We start from the raw sequence: 21,765 nt of genomic DNA on the forward strand, positions 1-21,765 counted from the left end.
ATGAAAGCTTCAATAAAGATTGTAGATCGTTGGAGTAACAATACAAGAATATCAACAAGTTCCATGGTGTTAAGCCCGGAGTGCTGGACAGCTTTGCCGGACTCCCGCCCGCGCTTTGTGAGCTTCTCCGAACCAACTCCCCGCCTCCCGCTTCCCCCCCAATCGTTTGGAGCTGATCAACCCATCCTACTCCATAACAACTAACTAGCTCTCTTTGTTCTTCCTCTCCCCTGTACTTCCTTGGATGTGTGCATGTTCAATTGGCGACTGCCCTCAAGCTGGTATTGCAGCATGTGTCTGGTGTCTATGTTGAAGAGCTGATGGAATGTTCACCACTACTACCACTACCACCGCCTCAATGCCCTCCAATGGAGCGGCCGATATCGACCCCTTAGATGCAGGTGAGCGGGCTTGGCTGACAACTCTCAGTCCTGCGTCCTACGAAGCACAATCACTGATCAATCTGTTGCACTAGCGGATTACGATCCTATCGATCATCTTAACTCAATCTTCTCCCATCCTTCCACGCTGTCCGCCGTGTCACAAGTGTCCCAGTCCCTTTCCGCATACGAAGATGAGCTCGACGACGATATCAGCGCCCTGGTCGAGGACCAGGTCACCTCGAATGCGGAAAGTGTTGAGCGCATCCAGGCCGCCAAAGCGGACCTGACCGAATTGTTCAAGAAGATCGACGATGTGCGCGACCGCGCTTCCAAGACCGAGCTCGCGATCACGGAGATGACGGCGGATATCAAACAATTGGACAACGCGAAGAAGAACCTCACACTATCCATGACAGCCCTGAAGCGGCTTCAGATGCTGACAACGGCCTACGATCAGCTTCGTGCCCTCAGTCGGACCAGGCAATACCGGGACTGCGCCCAGCTGCTGCAGGCGGTCATTCAGCTCATGGCGCATTTCAAGTCGTACCGGTCGATCGATCAGATCGCTCTTCTCAGCAAGAACGTGGCAGATATACAAAAGGAGCTCCTGGAACAAGTTTGTGAGGATTTCGAGCTGGCGTTCGCCAAGGGGGAGGTTGGGTTGCGCAGGTCGACACTCTCGGAGGGTTGCTCGGTCATGGATGCGCTGGGCGAACACGCCAAATCTAGGCTCGTGACCTGGTACTGCAATTTCCAATTACGGGAGTACCGCCAGGTGTTCAGAAATAATGAGGAGGCAGGATCTCTGGACAACATATCGCGGCGGTATGCGTGGTTCAGACGTATTTTGAAGATTTATGATGAGGAATACGCGCCCATCTTCCCCGCGTCTTGGAAGGTTAATGAGACCCTCACCAATATTTTCTGTGAAGGAACGAGGGACGACTTCAAGGGGATTCTCTCGCGCTCGGTGCGCAATGGGCAATCGATCGACGTCAATCTGCTCCTGTCGTGTTTGCAAGAAACCTTGGATTTCGAACATTCGCTTGAGCGACGCTTTGTGAGCCCCGCTCGTCCCTCTACTGATACCTTCGCCTCGAGCGAGGCGCCGGTCTTTGGCCAGGCTATATCGGAGGCTTTTGAGCCCTATCTCAGCGTCTGGGTCGAGGCTCAGGATAAGCAACTGGCTGCGCTGATACCAAAGTACCGGCAGCAGCCGATTAAGCCGCCGGACGAAGAGTTCGACTCGCACATAGTGATATCCTCCTCAACGGATCTGTTCAACTTTTACCGACATGCTTTACAGCAATGTGCGAAACTGTCCACCGGCGGAAGCCTTGCAGACCTGGCAAAGGTCTTTGCCAAGTACCTGGACCAATACGCACAACAGGTACTTCTCTACTATATCAGTGAACGTCCCAGTGGCCACACACCATCGAAGGTACCCAACCTCGAGGATCTCATCCTGGTTCTCAACACTGCCGATTACTGCTACACGACCTGTAACCAGTTAGAGGAGAAGATTAAGGGGAGGCTGGATAAGAACCTGAAACAGTCCGTGGACCTGCAGAGCCAGGCGGACACATTCATGGGTATCGCGTCTGCAACCGTTCGAGGTCTTGTACGGAGGGTTGAAATCGACTTGGAACCTTGTTGGCGCGAAATGCGCAATATACCCTGGAGTCGATTGGAAAATGTCAGCGACCAGAGCTCCTACGTGGGCGAACTCTTGTCGAAGACTCAGACCAAGTGCTCGGAAACTCTACAGCTGCTACACAAACAGCAATACGCGCGGGCCTTTGCAGACCACACTGTAGAGCTGATCTCAACCCTTTTCACCACCAACATTTTCCAGTCCAAGCCTATTGCAGAGACTGGAGCGGAGCAGGTAAACTATTCTCGATCACCGTTTACGTCCCGCTGCCTCTCCTAAACTAATCACCTGTGTCTAGATGCTCCTCGATGCCTACGCCCTCAAAGCCGGTCTTTCATCACTTCTCCCAAATCCCGCCCCCGCCGGCTTCGTCAAGCGCGTCAACAGCAGTTTCGCTAAGATTGAGGCCCTCCTCAAGACCCTGCAGGTGCACCCTTCGCCCCCCGAGGCCCTCGTGCAGGCGTACCTCGTCCACATCGCCGACCAGAACAACACCAACTTCCGCAAGATCCTTGACATGAAGGGCATCCGCAGCCGCCAGGAACAGAACCACCTCCTGGAACTCTTCCAGATCCACCGCGCATCCGATCGCTACGCCTCCAACCTCCAGCAGAGTAACCCCATGCTAACCGCCCTGCAATCCACCACCGCGCCCACCTCCACCTCGGTCTCCCAGGGCCTGGGACTCGGCTCGGCCGCCGCGTCCATCGGCGCCACGAACCTCCCCACCCGCTTCGACGCATCCCTGCTCGGCTCCGCCCTCATCTCGGCCGCCAAGGACGGCGTCGACCGCTTCGGAACTCCCATGAGCGGCTCCTCGGCAACCACGATACCCGGAGGAGGCAGCGCAGGCGCAACATACGGTGTGGGTGGTGGCGGCAGCGGAGCCATCCTCACCTCGGCCTCCTCGACGCCCAATCCCGCTGGTTCGGCCCCGAGCATTCCTGGCGCGGAGAGCAGCGCCACTGCGAACCTGAACGAAAATTTGAAGAATATCGGCAAGTTCTTCCGCCGTGATCTGGGTGGATTTGGCGGTAGGTTTGGCCGAAGTGGGGATGACGGGTGATAATCTTTTGTTCTAGGTGTGTGTTGTAGGTGGGATGTACTTCCTGTACATTTGAACATAATCTCTTTTACTTCCTTTTGGAATGCCTGTTGTGCCTACGTACTTAGCATGGTGGTTGCTTCTTGTGGTTGGTCGGTAATGGTAACTTACTGTATGGGATTCGTTCAACTTTGCTGTGAATAGATAGATTCTAACGAGAAGTGTATGCTGTGTATGATCGTGTTCCATAGCTTGTGCCGTGTGGCCTGTGGTTGGTTTTGCGTGGCAGCTGGGATATAAAACTATCTATGCCCTTGTGCTCGAACTAGATACAGTGTGGCTCTTGGCTCTGAGCTAGCCGTCTGTCAAAAGCGAGTTCAATATTCTTTGTCTATGTTCAAGTGACCTCATTCTCCTGTTTTTGGGGGTAGGGGTGAGCAAAGTGGGCGAAGACAACGTGGGTTTCCTTTATGTTTGGCCGCGGCAGAAGATTCCATGAAGAGGCGTTTCACAATTTCAACGGTCTCACATGTGAGTGAGGTTAGAAATGGTTTGACACCCTTTGAGATGAATTAAGGACATAGTTGGGGTTGGTTAGAGATGGTATTATGTGGCCGCTATAAGTAATCCAGTTCTGCGCCAGGCTTCTCGCAGAATATATGAGTTGAAGGGTTCGTAGCAAAGATATATAGATAGCCCCACCTACGACGGACACTCTCAACACAGGAAGCTGCAGGAGCTTTCAAAACGACACCGGAAGAGTTTCTTACTAGTAGTAACGTCTGAATATCGTCGTATCCCCGACAAGGCCTGTTACACTGAATATGTCAATATCTAAGTATATGTACAATTACATCATCCTTCGTGATGTTCACAAGAGTTTACTCGTATGCATTCACCAGAAGGTATACATTGGTTCATTTTTATGCCTTCGTCTACTCGTCGTCCCCGCCTCTCGGCGTCTTGCGAAGCTTGCTCATGGCATACAATAGATCATTCAGATCACCCCGCTTCTTGTCTTCGGTGGTGGCCGCGATTTCCAACGTACCCACGGCGTTGATAGCGCCGGTCGCGGACTGCAAGGTCGGTTCCCAGCCCAGCGAGCCTTCGGTGCCCTGCTGGAGACGGAAGGCCTCGAGCAGGATGGAAGGGGCAGAAGGGCTTGCGCGCCACTCGTTAGTCGAGCCCGCAGTGCGGACGGAGTCGACGGAGATGAGCAGCGTGTTGTCCTTCTCGATGCTGGTCACGGCGAGGACATTGCCGGTGAGGCCGAGGGGGTTTTGGGGCTTGAGGGAGCCGTCAGCTTCGAGGGTGAAGCATTGGAGTTGGGAGGATCTATGGATGATTGAGGATTAGTGGTTGATTGTTCTCGATTTTGCGGTTGTTGTTGTTTAGATCAGATGGACTTACCCATCAAGCGCAACAAGAATGAGTCGCAGGCCCCCGAGTGTCGTGGCCCAGATTCCGCGGACGACCACCTCAGCGGCGGATGAGTCCTCGACCAAGGGAACCTTATGGAGAGCACGGCCCTCGGTCCAGTTCCAGACCATCAGGTAGTTGTCCCCTCCGCCGGAGATCAGGTACTCGGGAGCGTCCCGCGGCACGCAGATCTTGCTGATGAAGGCTGTATGACCCAAGCAGTAATTTTCGATGACATGCGCCTGGGGTGGGCCACGGGAGACACGGATGTGTTCGTCGCGGTCGGCGGTCAGGATATAGGTACGCTTGTGGGTGTCGGAAGGGAGAGATACGAAGAGCATGTCGGTGAGCAGCGAGACGTGGCCGAGCAGGAGGTGGTGTTCGAACGAGGGGCCGGACTTCTCCTCCCCTGCTTCCTTTTTCTTCTTGGCGAGTTCAAGTTGCTGTTCCAAAGCTCTCAGATTGCCCTTTGTGTGCACGGTCAGGTTGGTTGCGGCAGGATGGCTGAGTTTCGCCTCTCTGTTTGGTCTGGGAGCAACGGCGGGCTTTTCATTACTGGGGATGAGGGGTAGAGAGTGGACGTCTCCGAATTTGTCGGCGCATAGAATTGTGGTCTCATCGCTAGTCAATGCTATAGAGGATGGTCGCTTAGGCATGATTCTGCGGAGGCAGCGTTAGTATACAACGACGAGCGCGCTCAGTTCGTTAGAAAGTATCATTGGCAACGCTTACCTCTCGCTGAGTTGTTGGAATGAACCATCATCTTGGACCTGGAAGACGCGGATACACTTGTCTTCTCCTGTGACAGCAATGACATATTCGCCGTTCGATGTGCTAGTGATAAGGGGAATGTTCGACCAAGCAGGCGGGGCCTTCGACTTCTCGGTCTTCTCTGCGGTCTCGGACTCTTCCACAGAGCCACAATCCACCGTAGAGACCTTTCTTTTCTTCTCTGGGGGTTCTTGGTCGCTTGAGCCGGTATCTTGTGGCCAGCTCGCAAGTCGTTGGCCGGTCTCGGCAGAGTAAGAGTACAGCCGTGGGCCAGCGGAGGCAAGCAGAAGCTTAGCCTGCGGCCTCTCCACAAACTGAATGCATTGAAAGGGGTATTGGTAGTTGAGAGCCATGGTGTACTGCTTTAATTGGAGCTCAAGGATGGTGGTGCAGCCCCGATAATAATGGATATCGCAAGTAGCAATCGGAGAAAGCAACCTTTGCCCCCACTTGCGATTTGATAAATGGAATAGGCACAAGCAGAAAAAAAAAGCCTCTCACCGCCCACGAGTGCGACACCGCATGCGACACCGCCTACTCTAAGCAGGAGCAGAAGCTAAGCGCGGAGCGGGGCCCACGTGATATATCGGCTAGCGAGGCCACAACCGAGTAAAGATTTCCTAAAATCCGCGGCGCGATTGTTTCTTCGATCCTTCAACGTTTCGATTTATTCGGACAACAACCACTTCAAGAAATTTTCCCTTGCCCTTAAACAGCCTTTCTTCAGCGAAATAAGGAGAAATGGGGGGCAAGTCTGCTACCAAGGCCGCTTACTTCGAGAAGCTCAAGGCCCTTCTCGATGAGTACAAGACCGTCTTCATTGTCGGTGTCGACAATGTCAGCTCCCAGCAGATGCACGAGATCCGTGTCTCTCTGCGTGGTGAGGGTGTCGTCCTGATGGGTAAGAACACCATGGTAAGTTGTTTCTCATTCCTCTGCCGTCGATTGGCCGACGCATATTAATGGTGTAATCAAAGGTCCGCCGTGCCATCAAGGGCTTCGTCACCGACAACCCGGAGTACGAGCGCCTGCTCCCCTTCGTCAAGGGTAGGTCATAATCCACACACCTCCGTTAAAAAGGAGCTAGGAAGCTGACCGAGAGCCGCAGGTAACGTCGGTTTCATCTTCACCAGCGGTGACCTTAAGGCCACCAAGGAGAAGATCCTGGCCAACCGTGTCGCTGCTCCTGCTCGTGCCGGTGCCGTTGCCCCCGCTGATGTCTGGATTCCCGCTGGTAACACCGGTATGGAACCCGGTAAGACCTCTTTCTTCCAGGCTCTCGGTGTCCCCACCAAGATTGCTCGTGGTACCATTGAAATCACCACCGACCTGAAGCTCGTTGAGGCTGGTGCCAAGGTCGGCCCCTCCGAGGCCACCCTGTTGAACATGCTCAACATCTCTCCCTTCACCTACGGTATGACCATCTCCCAGGTCTACGACCAGGGTCAGACCTTCGGTTCCGAGGTTCTCGACATCGAGGAGTCCCAGCTCCTTGATGCCTTCAGCGCTGCCATCAAGACCATCACCAGCATCTCTTTGGCCGCTAACTTCCCCACCCTTCCCTCTGTCGTCCACTCCGTGGTCAACAGCTACAAGAAGGTTCTCGCTGTTGCCATCGAGACTGAGATCTCCTGGCCCGAGATTGAGGAGCTCAAGGACCGTATCGCCAACCCTGACGCTTACGCTTCTGCCGCTCCCGCTGCCGCCGCTGCCCCTGCTGGCGGTGATGCCCCCGCTGCCGAGGCCCCTGCTGAGGAGGCTGAGGAGTCTGACGAGGACATGGGCTTCGGTCTTTTCGACTAAGCGTCTCGCGTCTAGTTTGAACGTGACATGCACACCATGTTTTAGATATCTTTCTTACCAGTCTTGACGATTGGATGAATGAAATGATTTTCATGGTCATGAATGTTGTGATCCATCTCTCATCTACATAATGGAACGTAGTCTACGCTCCATTATATGATGAATCAATAAAGGTGAGCTTTTTTTTTTTTTTTTTCGAAATCTGTCTTCCATGCACACATTCCCTCGGTGGATGATGATCCTTTTTAACTCGTAGCTACGGCTTTGAAGATCAAAAACAGCAACAACTTACACTCTAATTTTTTGCTGACACCTCTGTTAACCTTTCACTTTTTGTTACTCACACTCTTGAGTTAACCTGAAGGCTAACATCAATTGAAAATAGGTCTGCGTTGGTTCGTCGTAGGACGTAAAGCCAGCTTTTCGACCGTCACCTTGACTCAGTGTCTGCCAAAGTCTATGTGTAGGTTGAGTGATGCGCTTGTAGAAGTTTAGGAATATTGGGATATCTATTTCTGGAGGTCTAGGTCCTATGACGGGAGTGGCCGCAGCATGGTGTATGGAAGCTTTATAGCTAGCAATCAAACATATAATTCGAATTCTCTTGTGCCTGCTTCATAACCACAGTTTCACCCTATACTCGTAAATTGAAGAGGAGCTCTTGAGTATGTCGAACCTGCAATCAGCCTCGGGTCTTTTGGCGGATAATGTACTCACACTGTAACTTAACTAATTTTACTCCGCGTAGTCAGCGGTGATCAGCCGATTGGCGGCCCGAGGCACCGAGCGGCAGGACCTGCGCATGTCATGGAAACCCCTCCTTCCCAAGGTCCCTCCTTCCTCTTCTGTAACATACCTTCGCAACCAAAATGCCCGAGCAATTTGCACCATTGAAGAACGACCTCCTGCTGAGGGCCGCCAGAGGTTAGCCTGAACTGCAAATACATGCTCATTATCGAAGCAAGCTAACTCTCCACTAGGCGAGGAGGTTCCTCGTCCTCCGATCTGGGTCATGCGGCAAGGTACGCATTCCCCCTCCATCCTCCAAATCAAGGACCTGCGGCTGGAAGAAAAAAGTGCAGTAACAATCACTAACCTGGGTGGCCCATTCTACTACAGCTGGTCGTTACCTCCCCGAATACCACGAAGCGAAAGGCAACCGCGACTTTTTCGAATGCTGCCGCAGCCCCGAGATTGCGTCCACATTGACTCTCCAGCCCATTGAGCGGTACGCCGGACTCATCGATGCCGCCATCATCTTCTCCGACATCCTGGTGATCCCCCAGGCCATGGGCATGCAAGTGGAGATGGTCGACAAGAAGGGCCCGCACTTCCCGCAACCGCTGCAGTCGCCGGACGACGGACAGTATGAGAAGGTGATGCAGAAGAAGGTGGACGTCAAGGCCGAGCTGGACTACGTCTACAAGGCCATCACGCTCACCCGCCACAAGCTGGCCGGCCGTGTGCCCTTGATCGGCTTCTGCGGAGCGCCCTGGACCCTGCTGTGCTACATGGTCGAAGGTGGAGGTACGAAGCTCTTCGTGCAGTCGAAGAAGTGGATCTACAGATACGCCGAGGAGTCCAAGGCTCTGCTGCAGAAGATCGCCGAGATCTGTGTCGAGTACCTGGCGCTTCAGGTCGAGGCCGGCGCGCAGCTGGTGCAGGTGTTCGACTCTTGGGCTGGGGAGATGTCGCCCGTGGCCTTCAGCCGGTTCTCTCTCCCGTACCTGCGCTACATCTCGGAGAATCTCCCCAAGAAGTTGACGGAGATGGGTCTGGAACCTGTTCCGATGACGGTCTTCGCCAAGGGAGCTTGGTTTGCGTTGGAGGATCTGTGCGAGTCTGGCTACAACGTTGTTGGTCTGGACTGGCTGCATGATCCCGCCGAGGCCAAGAAGATCGCGAACGGTCGTGTGACGCTCCAGGGCAATGCCGATCCGGGTGTTCTTTACGGTACCCGCGAGGCCATCACCGAGGCCGTGGAGACTATGGTCCGCGGCTTCTGGCCGGGCAAGAAAGGCTGGATTGCCAACTTGGGACACGGTGAGATAGATCCCGGTCTGAATTCTTGAAGCTTTGCGTATACTAATACTACTGGTGGTGATTAGGCATTACTCCGTTCGTCAATCCCGATGACCTCAAATTCTACTTCGAGGAAATCCACCGCTTGACGGCGGCTTAAGATCGTCGCTTGATGTGGGTATGACTCATTTGCTCTCTTGTTGACTATATATATATATACATGTTGGATATCTCCGCTGCAGCGTATCTGCAAAATCCGTTTCTCACGATGACTCAGACGGCAATGTCCTCGTTCCTGTTTGGGTTCATATAGTCAGACCGGGAATTCTACCAAGAAATCAAAAAGTGGCGGAAGTGTGTGATACAAGAAGGGGCCAAGAAATGATACCATGCTCAAAAAAATGGAAAGACAAAATGGAAAAGCAAGTTCCAACTTACCAGAGCTCCGGCTTGTCCTTGACAAAGTCCTCCATCAACTTCTTGCACTCCTTGTTATCCAAGACCACCACTTCCTTCCCACGGTTGAGAAGGTATTCCTCCCCGCCCATGAAGTTCTTGTTCTCGCCGATGACGACGCGCTTCACCTTGTAGAGGATACAGGCCCCGGTGCACATGTCGCATGGCGACAGGGTGGTGTACATGGTGGCACCTTCGTAGGCCGAAGCGGGCAACCGACCCGAGTTCTCAAGCGCAGACATCTCAGCCTAATTGCAATTCGTTGGAAGTTAGTTCGCAAGTTTCTGCAGCTCAGATACGTCATTATGCAAGGGCAAGCTGCTACAGTAAAACCACCCAACGCGAACAACATAATAATACACGAGCTTGTCCAACCAAGAAAGAAAAAAAGACCCGATGCGGAAACGTACATGCAAGACGGCGCTGCCCTTCTGGACGCGCATATTGTGACCGCGGCCGAGGATCTTGCCATCCTTGGACACCAAGGCAGCTCCAATGGGGACACCTCCCTCGGCCAATCCTTGCTTGGCCTCCTCGAGAGCGGCGATGAATCCGGGATCAGTTTCCATGATGGATGGTGGTGGTATTGTTTGATGCGGGGATGCGGGGGAAAAGGGAGGGGGAGAAATGTCGCTTTTGACAGCAGATTAGGAAAAGGAAAAAGGGGACTTGGAACTTCTGGAATCTGAAGATCAAGGCCGGGATTGATGATAATCTTTAACCGAGCACTACGTTACGGTAACTTATCTTTTTTTTCCCTGGTCTTATCTCCTTCCGCTTCGGTCTGCCGAGCCCGGGAGTTGGGTTCTATTATCTCATCGTAACTGCCAACTGCCGAGATCCCCGGGCTCGGGTTGCGCGTCGAGGAACTGATTACGCTATATGCTTGGTGTACAATACAGTATAATTATAATTTACAACTTCAGAATGAGCCTTGGAGATCAACTGTAGATGGAATTGCCCATTGTATATCACTAATTTTTTTTTCCAACTAAAGCAAGCGCATACTCTTTGTTGTCATTTCTTGAAGCTCATGTGTATGTTTCTCGTTTCTCTTTGCTCACTCCTCTGCCTAGTTGTTATATCTGTTGTGGTTGCGAGAATAGTGAGGCAGAAGCTGGCCCTCCGTTCGAAAAACAACAGATCACAATCAACTACACCCCAGAGACCACGACGGCATCTGCAGTCAATGGGCAGACAGAGTTTTGTAGTAACCGCCGCGTCTTGTGTAAAATGGTTTTTACAATTCCTTGGGCTGTCTGAGTCCCCACTACCCATGGAGAAGGATTTGTCCCTAATGGAAGTGGACGAAGACCTACTAGGAGAAACAAGACTAGTCAAGCTTGCTCTGCGAAAAGCATGGTCGGTTTTCCAGGGCAAACGAGGCGGAGGTCAGGGCGGATGTAGCGGGTAAACGCATGTCAAAGTCAAGCTTGAGAATGTGCAACCTTAGGATGTGAGCATCCTCAAGGATGCTGAAGTGTGTAGTCATCCGAGCCAAAACCGTTGGTCAATCCGATGAAAGGGCTGGGGATCTTTAAGTTGGCATGAGCAGATTCTTCTTTGTCGTCTTGTGCAGGTTAATTCATGTTAAGCTAGCTAGGATCATGGATGTGCGGTAGGTTATTGAGTGCAAGAGTTCTGTGGCGAGCTATCTAGCCCATGTAATGCTACAAAGATGATGTGAGGTTCTGGTGGGCTATTTATAGCTTGTTGAATGTAGTCGCAAGATGAGTTGAGATTGATGAAGTTTTGTCCCCCGTTGCTTGAGCTTGAGACTTGGAATTGATCTGTTGTTGTGGGGGTAATATGCACAAGCAATGTTGTTGGCGACACCGCTATGAGATTGTAAGAGGTCAAGCGAAACCCCCCCCTTTGCTTCAGAGAAAGTCGTTTCCTCGGGCATTTCAAGACCTGTTGTGATAACAGGATAAGCAGACTTTGAAGTCATTGAAGGCATTTCCCAGTAGCAGCGGCAGAAGTTAAGTGGTCGATATTTCTTTGGTACCTGGTATAACAGGTTTGGCATGGTGCATAATGCGCAACGATCTTTGAGAAGATATTCGTATCTCATAGAGTTGACCAGCTACTCAGCTGCTTCGCGATGGACTTATGAGAGACAGTAGACTATGCGAGACACTGTGTGGAATTGGACGAGAAGCAGGGAACACACAGTAGATAATCATGTGTAAAGGCTACTGGTGTGAGCTTGGCTGGCTGGGATAACGCTCGGGCAGATGGCAGTGCTCTTCTCCAATGTAGAGTCCTTCTTTGTGGATTTGGTATCGAACACGGTCTCTCCCTATGTGCTAGAGGTCATGTGTTGATCGACTTTCAGAGGTTGTCCGGGTGGCTGTCTTTGCGAGAGGGAGTAGTTTAGTATCTACATATCATTGAGAGAATAATGATTTAGCAGCACGACAAAGGAAGAACACCGACTGAGCACTCGAACTGAAGAGGGAGGTATCTCTGCTTCTTGAATGGGGGGCTATGGCAACGATAGAGGCGAGGTCTTGCGACCACTGCATCCGTGCGAATGCACGCTCGACATGGGACTGCCGGAGTAGGCATACTTCGTCTCCCCTGAATCGGGGTTCGTTGCAGATAGGTGCTGTTCATACATGCTCGGTGTTCGCCATCGCTTAGCATCTCCCAGCACCTCTTGTTCCTCGAAAAATTGCGTCAGTGCTAGGCAGACAGCTGATAATTCAAAGGATTCAACCAAGGGAAAAAAAACCATCCCCTTACTAAAGCCGCTGATGTCAAGTCCAGCAAGATGTGGCATTTTTTTTCATGGTAGCTAAAAGCTAGAGCTCACCTGCCGGCAGCTGAAAACAATGGGGATTCGGGCTTTAGCTCATTAGCTGGCGCTTGCGTGATTGTATAATGGGTATGAGGACAGTCAGCAATATAAGAAGCGAGATCAGCAGCCAATTACACCCACAGCCACACACACACACGCATGGTAATACGAATGCTGCAACTCAATTGAATCACACAATATTTGTCTTTGTGAGGTGTGATGCTAGGAAGAGCGGCCCCTCCAGGGGAAGGGGGCCGGTTTTCTCAATGTATATTGCTTTTTGGACGAGCGAAGGATCGATCACCTTTTGTCTTTTTTGTTGTATGTGTGGTTGGGTCTTATTACTATCACGGCTGAGAGAGCTTTGCAGGCCGCTTTGACCTTTCTTTCGCCCCCCTCTGGTTTGATGGCATACATTCATTACTTTGCTGGCTCTTGGACAAAAATGGGTGTCTTCTCCGATAGCTCCGCGGATGTGAAGATGATGAATTGAGTGGCATGGATCATGAAGACTGTTCAGAACTCTCGCTAAGCGAGCTCCTTCGGTGGCGTAATCGTGCTGCGACTGGGTGGTTCGAGATATTGGATGCATGGTCGCTTACCCAGTGGACGGCACGAGTGTGTTCTTTCATGCCATGATTATGTTGAAGGATGGGGTCTTCGGGAGGCGTGCCCTCTTTCTTCATGTCGGCTAGCCATGGCTGATAGGCAATCTCCGGTTACTGGATGCGAACGAGCGAGACGAGACGGAGTGACAGGGATTGGCCTGCAGTGGTCTTTGCTCAAAAGTTTCTTGTTACGTGCTATATTGTGACAAAGCCGGTGGCAATGGACCCTCGTATGCTCTGTATAACACAGGTGAATTGACCCACGATCCTGCCATGAGCAACCAGATCGGCATTGGCCATCAGAGTTTCTCTTCTCTGTCATCTCCGAGGAACAATGCTGGCCGGCATTTCTGGCCACCGCCATGATTTCGGCAGGCCATCTAGATCGCTGATCTGAGTTGAAGACGCCATCGTTGCCTGTGATGTGCCCAGAACCCCGAACCGCGGCTGCTACGGCTTCATCCTAGTTTAAGCCTCGCATAGATTCCCATGCGAACAATGGTAATGCCATCCGAGCAATTGCGGGAGCTGGCCGTATTGGCTGCTACGCCACCTAGACGTCGATGCAGCGCCTCATCCACAGTTCTTGGGACACATAGAGACTTCTGGCGAGTTCAGTAAGGAAAGATGTCTCGTGTCCGACAGCCTTTATTGTAGTCCACCTCCCCTGGCTAGCATTTCCCAAGAACTGGTAGCGTAGGGATCGCGAAGGTGGTTCAAAGAGTATGTTTTCATGGGACCATATGAGGGAGCGTCCAGTCTTCGAATTGAGGTATGAGGACTGGGATGTCGTGATCGCGAGACAATACGGACTCATCAGGAAGGAATACGATATATCATGGATGACGTTGAAACATGGTCCGAGATCGGGGGAGTGTGTTTGATTTTTGTTCTTATTTTATTCTATTCTATTAGTCTGTTCTTCGTGGCAACTGCAGTAGTCCGTTCCTTTCGGAGTAGCCCCTTGATATTAGCGTTGTGGCGGACATACCGCCATGAAATTTCAACCAGGAAGGCTCATCAGATATTACTCAATAGTTAATTATACTGCATATTAAGATTATACTTTTAATTTGACTAGGCGGTTTGACAGGTTCTCATGGTGGAGCAAGCGCGGACGTCGGAGAGAAAAAGCTTCGATCTCAAATTAAGAAATCCGAGGAGATGGGCGTGGTTTGGATATACGAGGTCTGTAAGTGGATCATTGGCAACTCCATAACCTGCGAAAAGGGAATATCAAGCCATGGCTGCATGGCTGCCACGCTCCGAAGCTGAAATCTGTCCAATGGCCTAGTGTCTGCAAGAAGGTGACCACTCGGTAGATTGTATAGCCAGCATGTCACCACGATAAGATTGATGGCGCAATACTGGGGCATAGAAGCAGCTAAGAAGGCCCTGCAGCAGTCAAGAGAACCGGACTATGGTGTGATTGGCATAAATATTGCGCAAGAGTGAGGGTTTCTGGGGGATTATTGGAGGAGCGGCATGAGGTTGCCCAGCTTCATATAGTACCTTTTTACTGAGTACCTAGTATACTTTGGTTAGTGGACTTAGCAGCTTAGCACGTCCTCTTCGGGCTCGTTCTCCGAGAGAGAGATTGAGAAGGATGCTTGCTCCTCGACGGAACGAGAAGAATGATCAGCAGCAGCAACAGCCCCCCTGGTCACTCAGACGAGCGAAAAGCACAGACTGAGGCTCGACAGGGGTAGGTGTACGTACGTCCTTCCAGAAAGTACGTACCCTCTTCCGCACGTGCCAAGACCAATCGGCAAAAGGAAGCGAAGGAGGTGTTTGGGAGAAGTTGAGAACAGTCTTCGTGTGTTACATGTCTGGTGACCCAAAGGTTGCCATGTGCTAATCTGTAATGTGTAAGAAGCAAACAGATTAAGACAGCAGCCACCAAACTCTCAATCCTTCAGAGGTCTGAGGTCAATACATTTGCAGTAATCAGAGCAGCAACACGAGAGATTCAGTCAGTCACTCGCCATGGCGAACCCACACGTGGACCTACCCTAAGGTGGAAGGTTTTCACCATCAACCCCTGCGATGGCGTGTTCTGCCGTGGCTCCCATTGGTTTTGGCCTGTCCACTGCAGTGAGGGTCGCCATCTCCCTGGGTCTTCGCTGATTGGTGACAGTCCTGTGAAAATCTCCTCGGTCGGCGGGCGGTCTGCCTTGGCAATAATTATCAGATGGAGACTTTTCCCACTTCGACTCTCCATTCCACTCCATCCCACTCCATCCACTCCATTCTCTCCATCACCTATCGTTTTGCTCTCGTCATGATGTCGTTTTGTGGTCTCACCCAGATTTGTCAACTTCTGTCCTTTGATTCCTTTTATCCGGTTCATAATTTATCAAGAGATCTACACGAGGTGAAATCTACGGTACTGCCGGGCGGATAAAGTTGCCCACGGTTAGCCATGGGCCCCGCCGGTGGGCGGAAGCGTTGCAGCTCCACGGCTCATCGTCATCTTCGTCGCTTCCAGACCACACGCACCCCCTTGCAACCTTCCGGGCTAGGAACCCACTCAAAACGATTCTCTTACGCCAGCTTGGTTTCTGACGAGCTTGTCCCTCCTGGTGCCTCTTTAGACTAGACTACTGCCATGTATGCGCGATGCAGATGTGGTGAAGGATCTCCTCGGGGCCTGCACTAATTCCCAGACGGCTCCCTCGCCTGCCTCTGTTCCTTTGCCCTTGGGGCGATCCCTAGGTGGATCAGCTGCCTTCATCGCCTGCGTGTTCCTTGTGTTCGGCTTGCTGTTTGGATGGTTTCCACGTCGGACGATGTTAATTTGTCCTTGGTCTACCGCCGTGTATCCTAGTCCCTCCCGTTCCCCATGCCCGGTTGCCTCTTGGGGCCTGTGCTAGTGGTGATGATCGACTTGCATCAAATTCCACGGGCGACGAAGAGTTGTGTGCCACCCACTTCTCTCTGACGACGCCATCCACATAAAACTGCCGCAGTTCTCCCTTTTCTGTTTCCCGGATTTATAGATACCCAGCCGTGCTTCCTCCCCTGTTCTCCGTGGACATTCCGCGCGGCCCTTCGGTCCTCTTCCAAAACAGTTGTTGCATAGTCCCAGTCCCCGCGGTGCGCCACCCAAGCCACACAACCACTCAATCTATCGGTGAAGTGCGAACTCTTGGAAGCCAGGCCAGGCCTATTAGTGGGATCTAGATGCTGGTTGTCATCTTTGGCCCTTGATTTAGCTTGATCTTTAGCTTTGTCTTGTCCATCCATTGTCCGGTTTAGATCCCGAGCTTGGACACCTCGGGTGGGCAGTTTTGATATTTCGCGTTTGGAGCTCCCGATCACGACATCGTTTCTTGGCTTTCCGATCCCCATTTTAAGCCCACTTTGTTCCCGCCTCCACCACGGACTACTACGACTATATTATCTCACTCCCCAAGTCTGCTGGGGTCTTTGATCGATATCCCTGGAGGCTGATCTTGTTCATATACACTGGAGCCCATTCCTCTCACTTTTTTATTACTTCTGTGAAGTGTGGTCATCTGCTACACCCAACAAAGCCCCAGTGGTCTAGTGGTTCCGGGCACTTTTTAGCCCTACTTCATAGAACTCGCCGGTATCGCCACCCGAGTCGACCACAACGAAGATGTCGAAAGACTTCACAACCAAAGTCGGTCAGGGGTTGGCCAAGGGTCTCGGTATCAAACAAGCCTACCGAGATCCCCTGGGCGCTCAAGCAGATCCGGTCACCAGAGGCGAATCTACCTTTTCCTACGGCACGATTGACACCTATTCCTATCTGGAGCAGGAACCGACGACTGCCGAATGGTTCAAGGAGATCACTCCTAGCTGGCACGATGTTGGCCGATACTTCTACAGACTATTCCCATTCCTGTCTTGGATCACGAGGTACAACACACAATGGCTCCTAGGTGATTTGGTTGCTGGTAAGCCACCCACTCAAAAAAAAATGACTTGATCGGGGCCTAACGGGGACATTCAGGTATCACTGTGGGCGCTGTCGTCGTTCCCCAGGGGATGGCATACGCCAAGCTGGCTGAGTTGCCTGTTCAATATGGTCTCTATTCGTCTTTCATGGGTGTCTTGCTATACTGGTTCTTCGCAACCTCCAAAGATATCACCATCGGTGTATGTTCCTCTGCATTGCATCTGAAATCATGACGTCCCTAATGTTCTCTCATATAGCCCGTTGCCGTTATGTCTACCTTGGTCGGAACCATCGTCCTCGACGCTGAAGACAAGTACCCCGATATTCCGGGACATGTCGTCGCATCGTGTTTGGCTATCGTTAGCGGTGGCATCGTTTGTGCTCTAGGATTGCTTCGCCTCGGATTCATTGTGGATTTCATCCCATTGCCCGCCATTTCTGCTTTCATGACGGGTTCAGCTCTCAACATTGCCTCCGGTCAGGTCAAGAACTTGCTAGGCGAGTCGGCCTCGTTCTCCACCCGCGATGCAACGTACAAAATCATCATAAACTCGCTCAAGCACCTGCCGTCCGCTGGTATCGACGCTGCTCTGGGAGTTACCTCTCTGGCCATGCTGTACATAATTCGCTCCGCTTGCAACTTCCTTGCTCGCAAATACCCCCAAAAGGCCAAGCTTTGGTTCTTCGCGTCGACTTTGCGTACGGTCTTTGTGATTCTGTTCTACACCATGATCAGTGCTGCCGTCAATCTGCACCGCAAGGATGACCCTATGTTCAACGTTATTGGCAATGTCCCGAGAGGTATGTTCTTGCCTGACTCCAGTTGATATTTCTAGAACTGACGATGTTCTTTACGCCAACAGGTTTCAAAGACGCCGGTGTTCCTCGTGTCGATTCGGAAGTCATTTCTGTTTTCGCCAGCCAACTTCCTGCCTGCGTCATTGTCCTACTGATCGAACACATCGCTATTTCGAAGTCCTTCGGTCGTGTCAACAACTACACCATCGATCCATCCCAAGAACTCGTCGCTATTGGTGTCTCGAACTTGCTCGGTCCTTTCCTGGGTGCTTACCCTGCTACTGGATCTTTCTCGCGCACTGCCATCAAGTCGAAGGCTGGTGTTCGGACTCCACTGGCCGGTGTCATCACCGCTATAGTTGTGCTGCTTGCTATCTACGCTTTGACAGCCGTCTTCTTTTACATTCCACAGGCTGCTCTTTCTGGTGTCATCATCCATGCTGTCGGAGATCTGATCACTCCTCCCAACACCGTCTACCAATTCTGGCGCGTCTCACCTATTGATGCGCTCATCTTCTTCATTGGTGTCATCGTCACCGTTTTCTCATCCATCGAGGACGGCATTTACTGCACCATTTGTGTCTCCGTGGCTGTGCTCCTGTTCCGTGTCGCCAAGGCCCGTGGCCAGTTCCTCGGCCGCGTCACCATTCACTCAGTCATCGGCGATCATCTTGTGCAAGGCGATGGCAAGTATGGCCCGGGTAACAACAGCAACTCTCCTGATCGTGATGAGGAAGGTTCTCGTCGCTCAATCTTCCTTCCCCTCAACCACGCTGATGGCTCCAACCCCGAGGTGGGGTTGGAACAGCCCTACCCTGGTATCTTCATCTACCGGTTCTCCGAAGGCTTCAACTACCCGAATGCGAACCACTACACCGACTACCTGGTCCAGACCATTTTCCGCGAGACACGACGCACGATTCCGTTCTCCTACGAGCAGCGCGGCGACCGCCCCTGGAACGACCCTGGCCCTCGCAAGAACTCTCCCCAAGAGGAACAGCGCTCGCAACGGCCCCTGCTTCGTGCCGTCATTCTCGACTTTTCTTCCGTTAATAATGTCGATGTGACCTCCATCCAGAACTTGATCGATGTGCGCAACCAACTGGATCTCTACGCCTCCCCTCGCGCTGTGCAGTGGCATTTCGCTCACCTCAACAACCGGTGGACCAAACGGGCGCTGGCTGCCGCTGGCTTCGGCTTCCCGACCCCCAACTCCGACAATGGATTCCACCGCTGGAAGCCGATCTTCAGTGTGGCCGAGATCGAAGGCCGGTCGTCCGCCGCCGCTCACGCCGAAATGCTTAACAACCAGCACGCCCAGCACGCCGCGCAAAAGCGTGATGAGGAGGACGGTATCAAGCACGAAAGTCACACGACGATGCGGGAGACTCACGGTGTCGAGGAAGGCTCGGACATCAGCAGCGTTCCCGAGGACAAGTTGCAGCATGACCTGAACGACAGCAAGGCGTACCGCAATCGGCGCAAGGTGGCCGTGGTGCAGGGCATCAACCGGCCCTTCTTCCACATCGACTTAACCAGTGCCCTTGAGAGTGCTCTGGCCAACGCGCCACCTGAGGAACTCGAGTGAAGCCTTTTCTAGAGAGAAGTGAAAAAAAAAGAAGGACTCCCTGGATGGAGCTTTTCTTTCGACATGAACATACTTATACTGGATGATATATTGGCATTCTTGTCATTTGACTTGAAGATAGCGATTTGTTTGGACATATGGATTTATTGTGATTGTTCTTTCGGATTCTTGGTCAAAGCTATACCCCCTGATGTCACTTGAATTGTATATAGATGAAACTAATTGAGGGTGGAGGAAGATGATCTAATGCACATTTTTGACGAGATTCATAGTTTTTCATCGTCTAGAGTTGAGTTCGTGTGTAGCTGTTGTGTGGCAGAAGCTAATGTGGCTTCCTATGCTGTTGTACACTGGTAATGCTCGAGCCGTACCTGATGGACTGAACTTACGGTATCCAGCATACTTAGTTATGATGGCCAACAATATCCTCCCTATTCTAAAAATATACATAGACCCTGCGGAACCCCAGGGACAAAGAGGCCGGTGGTCCCTGGGATCAGATAAGCTTAATAACGACAGGCTAGTTGACTCCACCTTGACCCCGATCTCACCAAACCCCCTTCATATTCACTAACACAGCCATCCACTCCCACAACGCCGGCGTTGTGCTCAACCTGCCGTAAAAGCTGCGCGATCTCCCCGTGGCCTCGCGAGACCGCTATCCGCGCGGCCGTCCACATCTTATTCCCGGATCGCATCGACACATCCGCCCCGGCATCCAGCAGCAACCGCACAACCTCCAAATGGCCGCCTTCCGCCGCGGCCGCCAGCGCCGTGTAGCCCTTGTACTGGCCGCCGGGGGCGTTCACCTCCGCGCCCGCGGCCAACAGCCGCCGCACCGTCGCGCGGTGTCCCGCCCACGACGCGCCCTGGAGCGCCGTGACCCCCTGATACCGAACCGCGGGAGCGTTCACCTCGGCGCGGTGGTGCGGGTGCAGTAACAGCTCTACGATGCCGTCGTGGCCCTCACTCGCCGCCGCCTGTAGCGCCGTGCGGCCGCGGTTGACAGCCGGCCGCGCGTTGACGTCCGCGCCCTGCGCCAGCAGCCACCGCACCACCGCGGCATGGCCCCCCTCCGCGGCGGCCTGCAGCGCCGTCCGCCCGTTGTACTTGTGCGGTGGCCGGTTGATCTCCGCGCCCGCCACGACGACCAGATGGCGCACGACGCCGAAGTGGCCCGCGCCCGCCGCCAGGACCAGCGCCGTCCGTCCGCCGTTGTTGCCGCCGGGGAGGTCGACGGCCGCGCCGGCGGATAACAGGGTCTCGACGATGGCTAGGTAGCCGTTGAGCGAGGCCGCTTGCAGCGCGGTGTGGCCGTAGTAGCCTCGTGGGGATTCGTTGGGGTTCTGTGGTGGCTGCTGCTGCTGCTGCTGGGTTAGGAGGTGCTTCACGAGGGGTAGGTCGCCGTGCGCGGCGGCGAGCTGCAGCGGAGTCCAGATGTTCTCGTCGTCGTCGTCGGCGGCGGCGGCGGCGGCGGCTTCTGGTTTTGAGCGGGGTGGTTGGCTTTGGTGCATTTTCTTCGGGGGAAGTGGAAGTCTTGGTGTGGTTGTTTCGTGTTTACACTGCGAGTATATGTGTTTCTGGTTTCACTTGGCAGAGTCCCGGGATGGGATGCTGACAGGTTTGGAGTTGATCTGAGCGTTTAGTTAATTGGCTCAATTGGTGTGGCCATGTGCTACGCTACGGTGATAATGCGGGGGTTGGGTGCACCATCTGTCGCCATTCTGTCTGATCTACTCCGACGGAGGCCCGCAGGTAATCGTTGTCATGCAAGATAAGAGACAGATCAGCGCACGGCGCGTTGGCAGAGATGTCAGTAATCGTTCTGGCCCGTTACTCTTATAGGGATATAGGTATTAATTTCAGTTCTGTGGTGCAGTAGCAGGACCTATGCGAGATTCCTGGACTGACCTTTGAGATAGATACCGCATGGCCGTTCCTTTCTGCTTTTCTCATTACCCTTGACCAGGCAATCAAGATGTGTCAGGCGATGAGACGTCTGCATTGATGAATCAGACAACCATACATCACGCTTGGCGATGTTGTGTGGCCTAAACAGCTAGACACAGGCTTCAATCTAGAAAAGTCATCGCGACTGTGAGTGAAGTCGAGCGGCTTAGACTGTGGCTGACACAAGGCTGACGCTCTGCGAGAGATATTGGCTGTGCAGCCATCATCCTGCGATGGGATTGTGTCAGATAACAGTACAAGACCCGGGTGTAAGACAGTGGCTGCCTGGAGATTCAGGCGCAAAGCGGCTGAGATCAAGCCTTTCGCAACCCTTGCCGGTTCTGGAAAGGCATGCGGGTGAATCAGATGCCGTCCGTGACACCTGCCCAATCGGGAGATTCCAGCACCAGCCCAGCTACCGAGCTCATCTTTCCAGCATCGCCACGAATCTCGGTGCAAACTCGCAATACTGACTGTATGGAGTCATGTCGAGGTGGATTGCTTCAGGTAGCTTCGTGTCAACAAGGCAAGACACAGGCT

The 21,765-nt window shown here is 52.8% G+C and overlaps 7 protein-coding genes across 7 annotated transcripts; 4 read left to right on the forward strand and 3 right to left on the reverse strand.

The window, feature by feature from the left end:
* Window positions 1-358: 358 nt before the first annotated feature.
* On the forward strand, window positions 359-3,103 carry ASPACDRAFT_42507 (putative GARP complex subunit Vps53; the record flags this gene model as incomplete). Its single annotated transcript, XM_020201111.1, has 3 exons — window positions 359-401; window positions 476-2,271; window positions 2,336-3,103. The coding sequence occupies 3 exons, from the start codon at window positions 359-361 to the stop codon at window positions 3,101-3,103; spliced, it is 2,607 nt and encodes an 868-aa protein (XP_020057347.1).
* A 736-nt stretch (window positions 3,104-3,839) lies between these two features.
* trm82 (putative tRNA methyltransferase) lies at window positions 3,840-5,711 on the reverse strand. The gene is made up of 3 exons (XM_020197442.1): window positions 5,234-5,711; window positions 4,493-5,161; window positions 3,840-4,417 (listed from the first exon to the last, which is right to left on the reverse strand). The coding sequence occupies exons 1-3, from the start codon at window positions 5,623-5,625 to the stop codon at window positions 4,018-4,020; spliced, it is 1,461 nt and encodes a 486-aa protein (XP_020057348.1). The 5' UTR covers window positions 5,626-5,711; the 3' UTR covers window positions 3,840-4,017.
* Window positions 5,712-6,013: 302 nt separating this feature from the next.
* On the forward strand, window positions 6,014-7,075 carry ASPACDRAFT_51790 (60S ribosomal protein uL10; the record flags this gene model as incomplete). The annotated part of the gene is made up of 3 exons (XM_020202528.1): window positions 6,014-6,187; window positions 6,250-6,319; window positions 6,381-7,075. 3 exons carry the CDS (start codon window positions 6,014-6,016, stop codon window positions 7,073-7,075), a joined length of 939 nt encoding a protein of 312 aa, XP_020057349.1.
* An 869-nt stretch (window positions 7,076-7,944) lies between these two features.
* Window positions 7,945-9,257, forward strand: ASPACDRAFT_27478 (uroporphyrinogen decarboxylase HEM12; the record flags this gene model as incomplete). Its single annotated transcript, XM_020199495.1, has 4 exons — window positions 7,945-7,999; window positions 8,056-8,097; window positions 8,195-9,118; window positions 9,184-9,257. 4 exons carry the CDS (start codon window positions 7,945-7,947, stop codon window positions 9,255-9,257), a joined length of 1,095 nt encoding a protein of 364 aa, XP_020057350.1.
* A 47-nt stretch (window positions 9,258-9,304) lies between these two features.
* Window positions 9,305-10,122, reverse strand: ASPACDRAFT_1855542 (cytosine deaminase; the record flags this gene model as incomplete). Its single annotated transcript, XM_020197443.1, has 3 exons — window positions 9,305-9,392; window positions 9,536-9,801; window positions 9,964-10,122. The coding sequence occupies 3 exons, from the start codon at window positions 10,120-10,122 to the stop codon at window positions 9,371-9,373; spliced, it is 447 nt and encodes a 148-aa protein (XP_020057351.1). The 3' UTR covers window positions 9,305-9,370.
* A 5,964-nt stretch (window positions 10,123-16,086) lies between these two features.
* On the forward strand, window positions 16,087-19,537 carry ASPACDRAFT_77862 (SLC26/SulP family anion transporter). The gene is made up of 4 exons (XM_020205061.1): window positions 16,087-16,887; window positions 16,944-17,089; window positions 17,147-17,690; window positions 17,753-19,537. The coding sequence occupies exons 1-4, from the start codon at window positions 16,587-16,589 to the stop codon at window positions 19,273-19,275; spliced, it is 2,514 nt and encodes an 837-aa protein (XP_020057352.1). The 5' UTR covers window positions 16,087-16,586; the 3' UTR covers window positions 19,276-19,537.
* A 174-nt stretch (window positions 19,538-19,711) lies between these two features.
* ASPACDRAFT_42513 (ankyrin repeat domain-containing protein) lies at window positions 19,712-20,789 on the reverse strand (the record flags this gene model as incomplete). Its single annotated transcript, XM_020201112.1, has 2 exons — window positions 19,712-19,765; window positions 19,827-20,789. The coding sequence occupies 2 exons, from the start codon at window positions 20,787-20,789 to the stop codon at window positions 19,712-19,714; spliced, it is 1,017 nt and encodes a 338-aa protein (XP_020057353.1).
* Between the last annotated feature and the right edge of the window lie 976 nt (window positions 20,790-21,765).

This window comes from Aspergillus aculeatus, assembly GCF_001890905.1.
Source record: "Aspergillus aculeatus ATCC 16872 unplaced genomic scaffold ASPACscaffold_6, whole genome shotgun sequence".
NCBI lineage: Eukaryota > Fungi > Ascomycota > Eurotiomycetes > Eurotiales > Aspergillaceae > Aspergillus > Aspergillus aculeatus.

Excerpts from the sequence above, each read along its gene's own strand:
- ASPACDRAFT_77862 (XM_020205061.1), top strand. The coding sequence starts at position 16,587 with ATGTCGAAAGACTTCACAACCAAAGTCGGTCAGGGGTTGGCCAAGGGT. Across the intron at positions 16,888-16,943 it reads CCTAGGTGATTTGGTTGCTG|GTATCACTGTGGGCGCTGTC; the intron begins GTAAGCCACCCA and ends GGGGACATTCAG. Across the intron at positions 17,090-17,146 it reads CCAAAGATATCACCATCGGT|CCCGTTGCCGTTATGTCTAC; the intron begins GTATGTTCCTCT and ends TCTCTCATATAG.
- trm82 (XM_020197442.1), bottom strand. The coding sequence starts at position 5,625 with ATGGCTCTCAACTACCAATACCCCTTTCAATGCATTCAGTTTGTGGAG. Across the intron at positions 5,162-5,233 it reads TTCCAACAACTCAGCGAGAG|AATCATGCCTAAGCGACCAT; the intron begins GTAAGCGTTGCC and ends CTGCCTCCGCAG. Across the intron at positions 4,418-4,492 it reads ATTCTTGTTGCGCTTGATGG|ATCCTCCCAACTCCAATGCT; the intron begins GTAAGTCCATCT and ends AATCATCCATAG.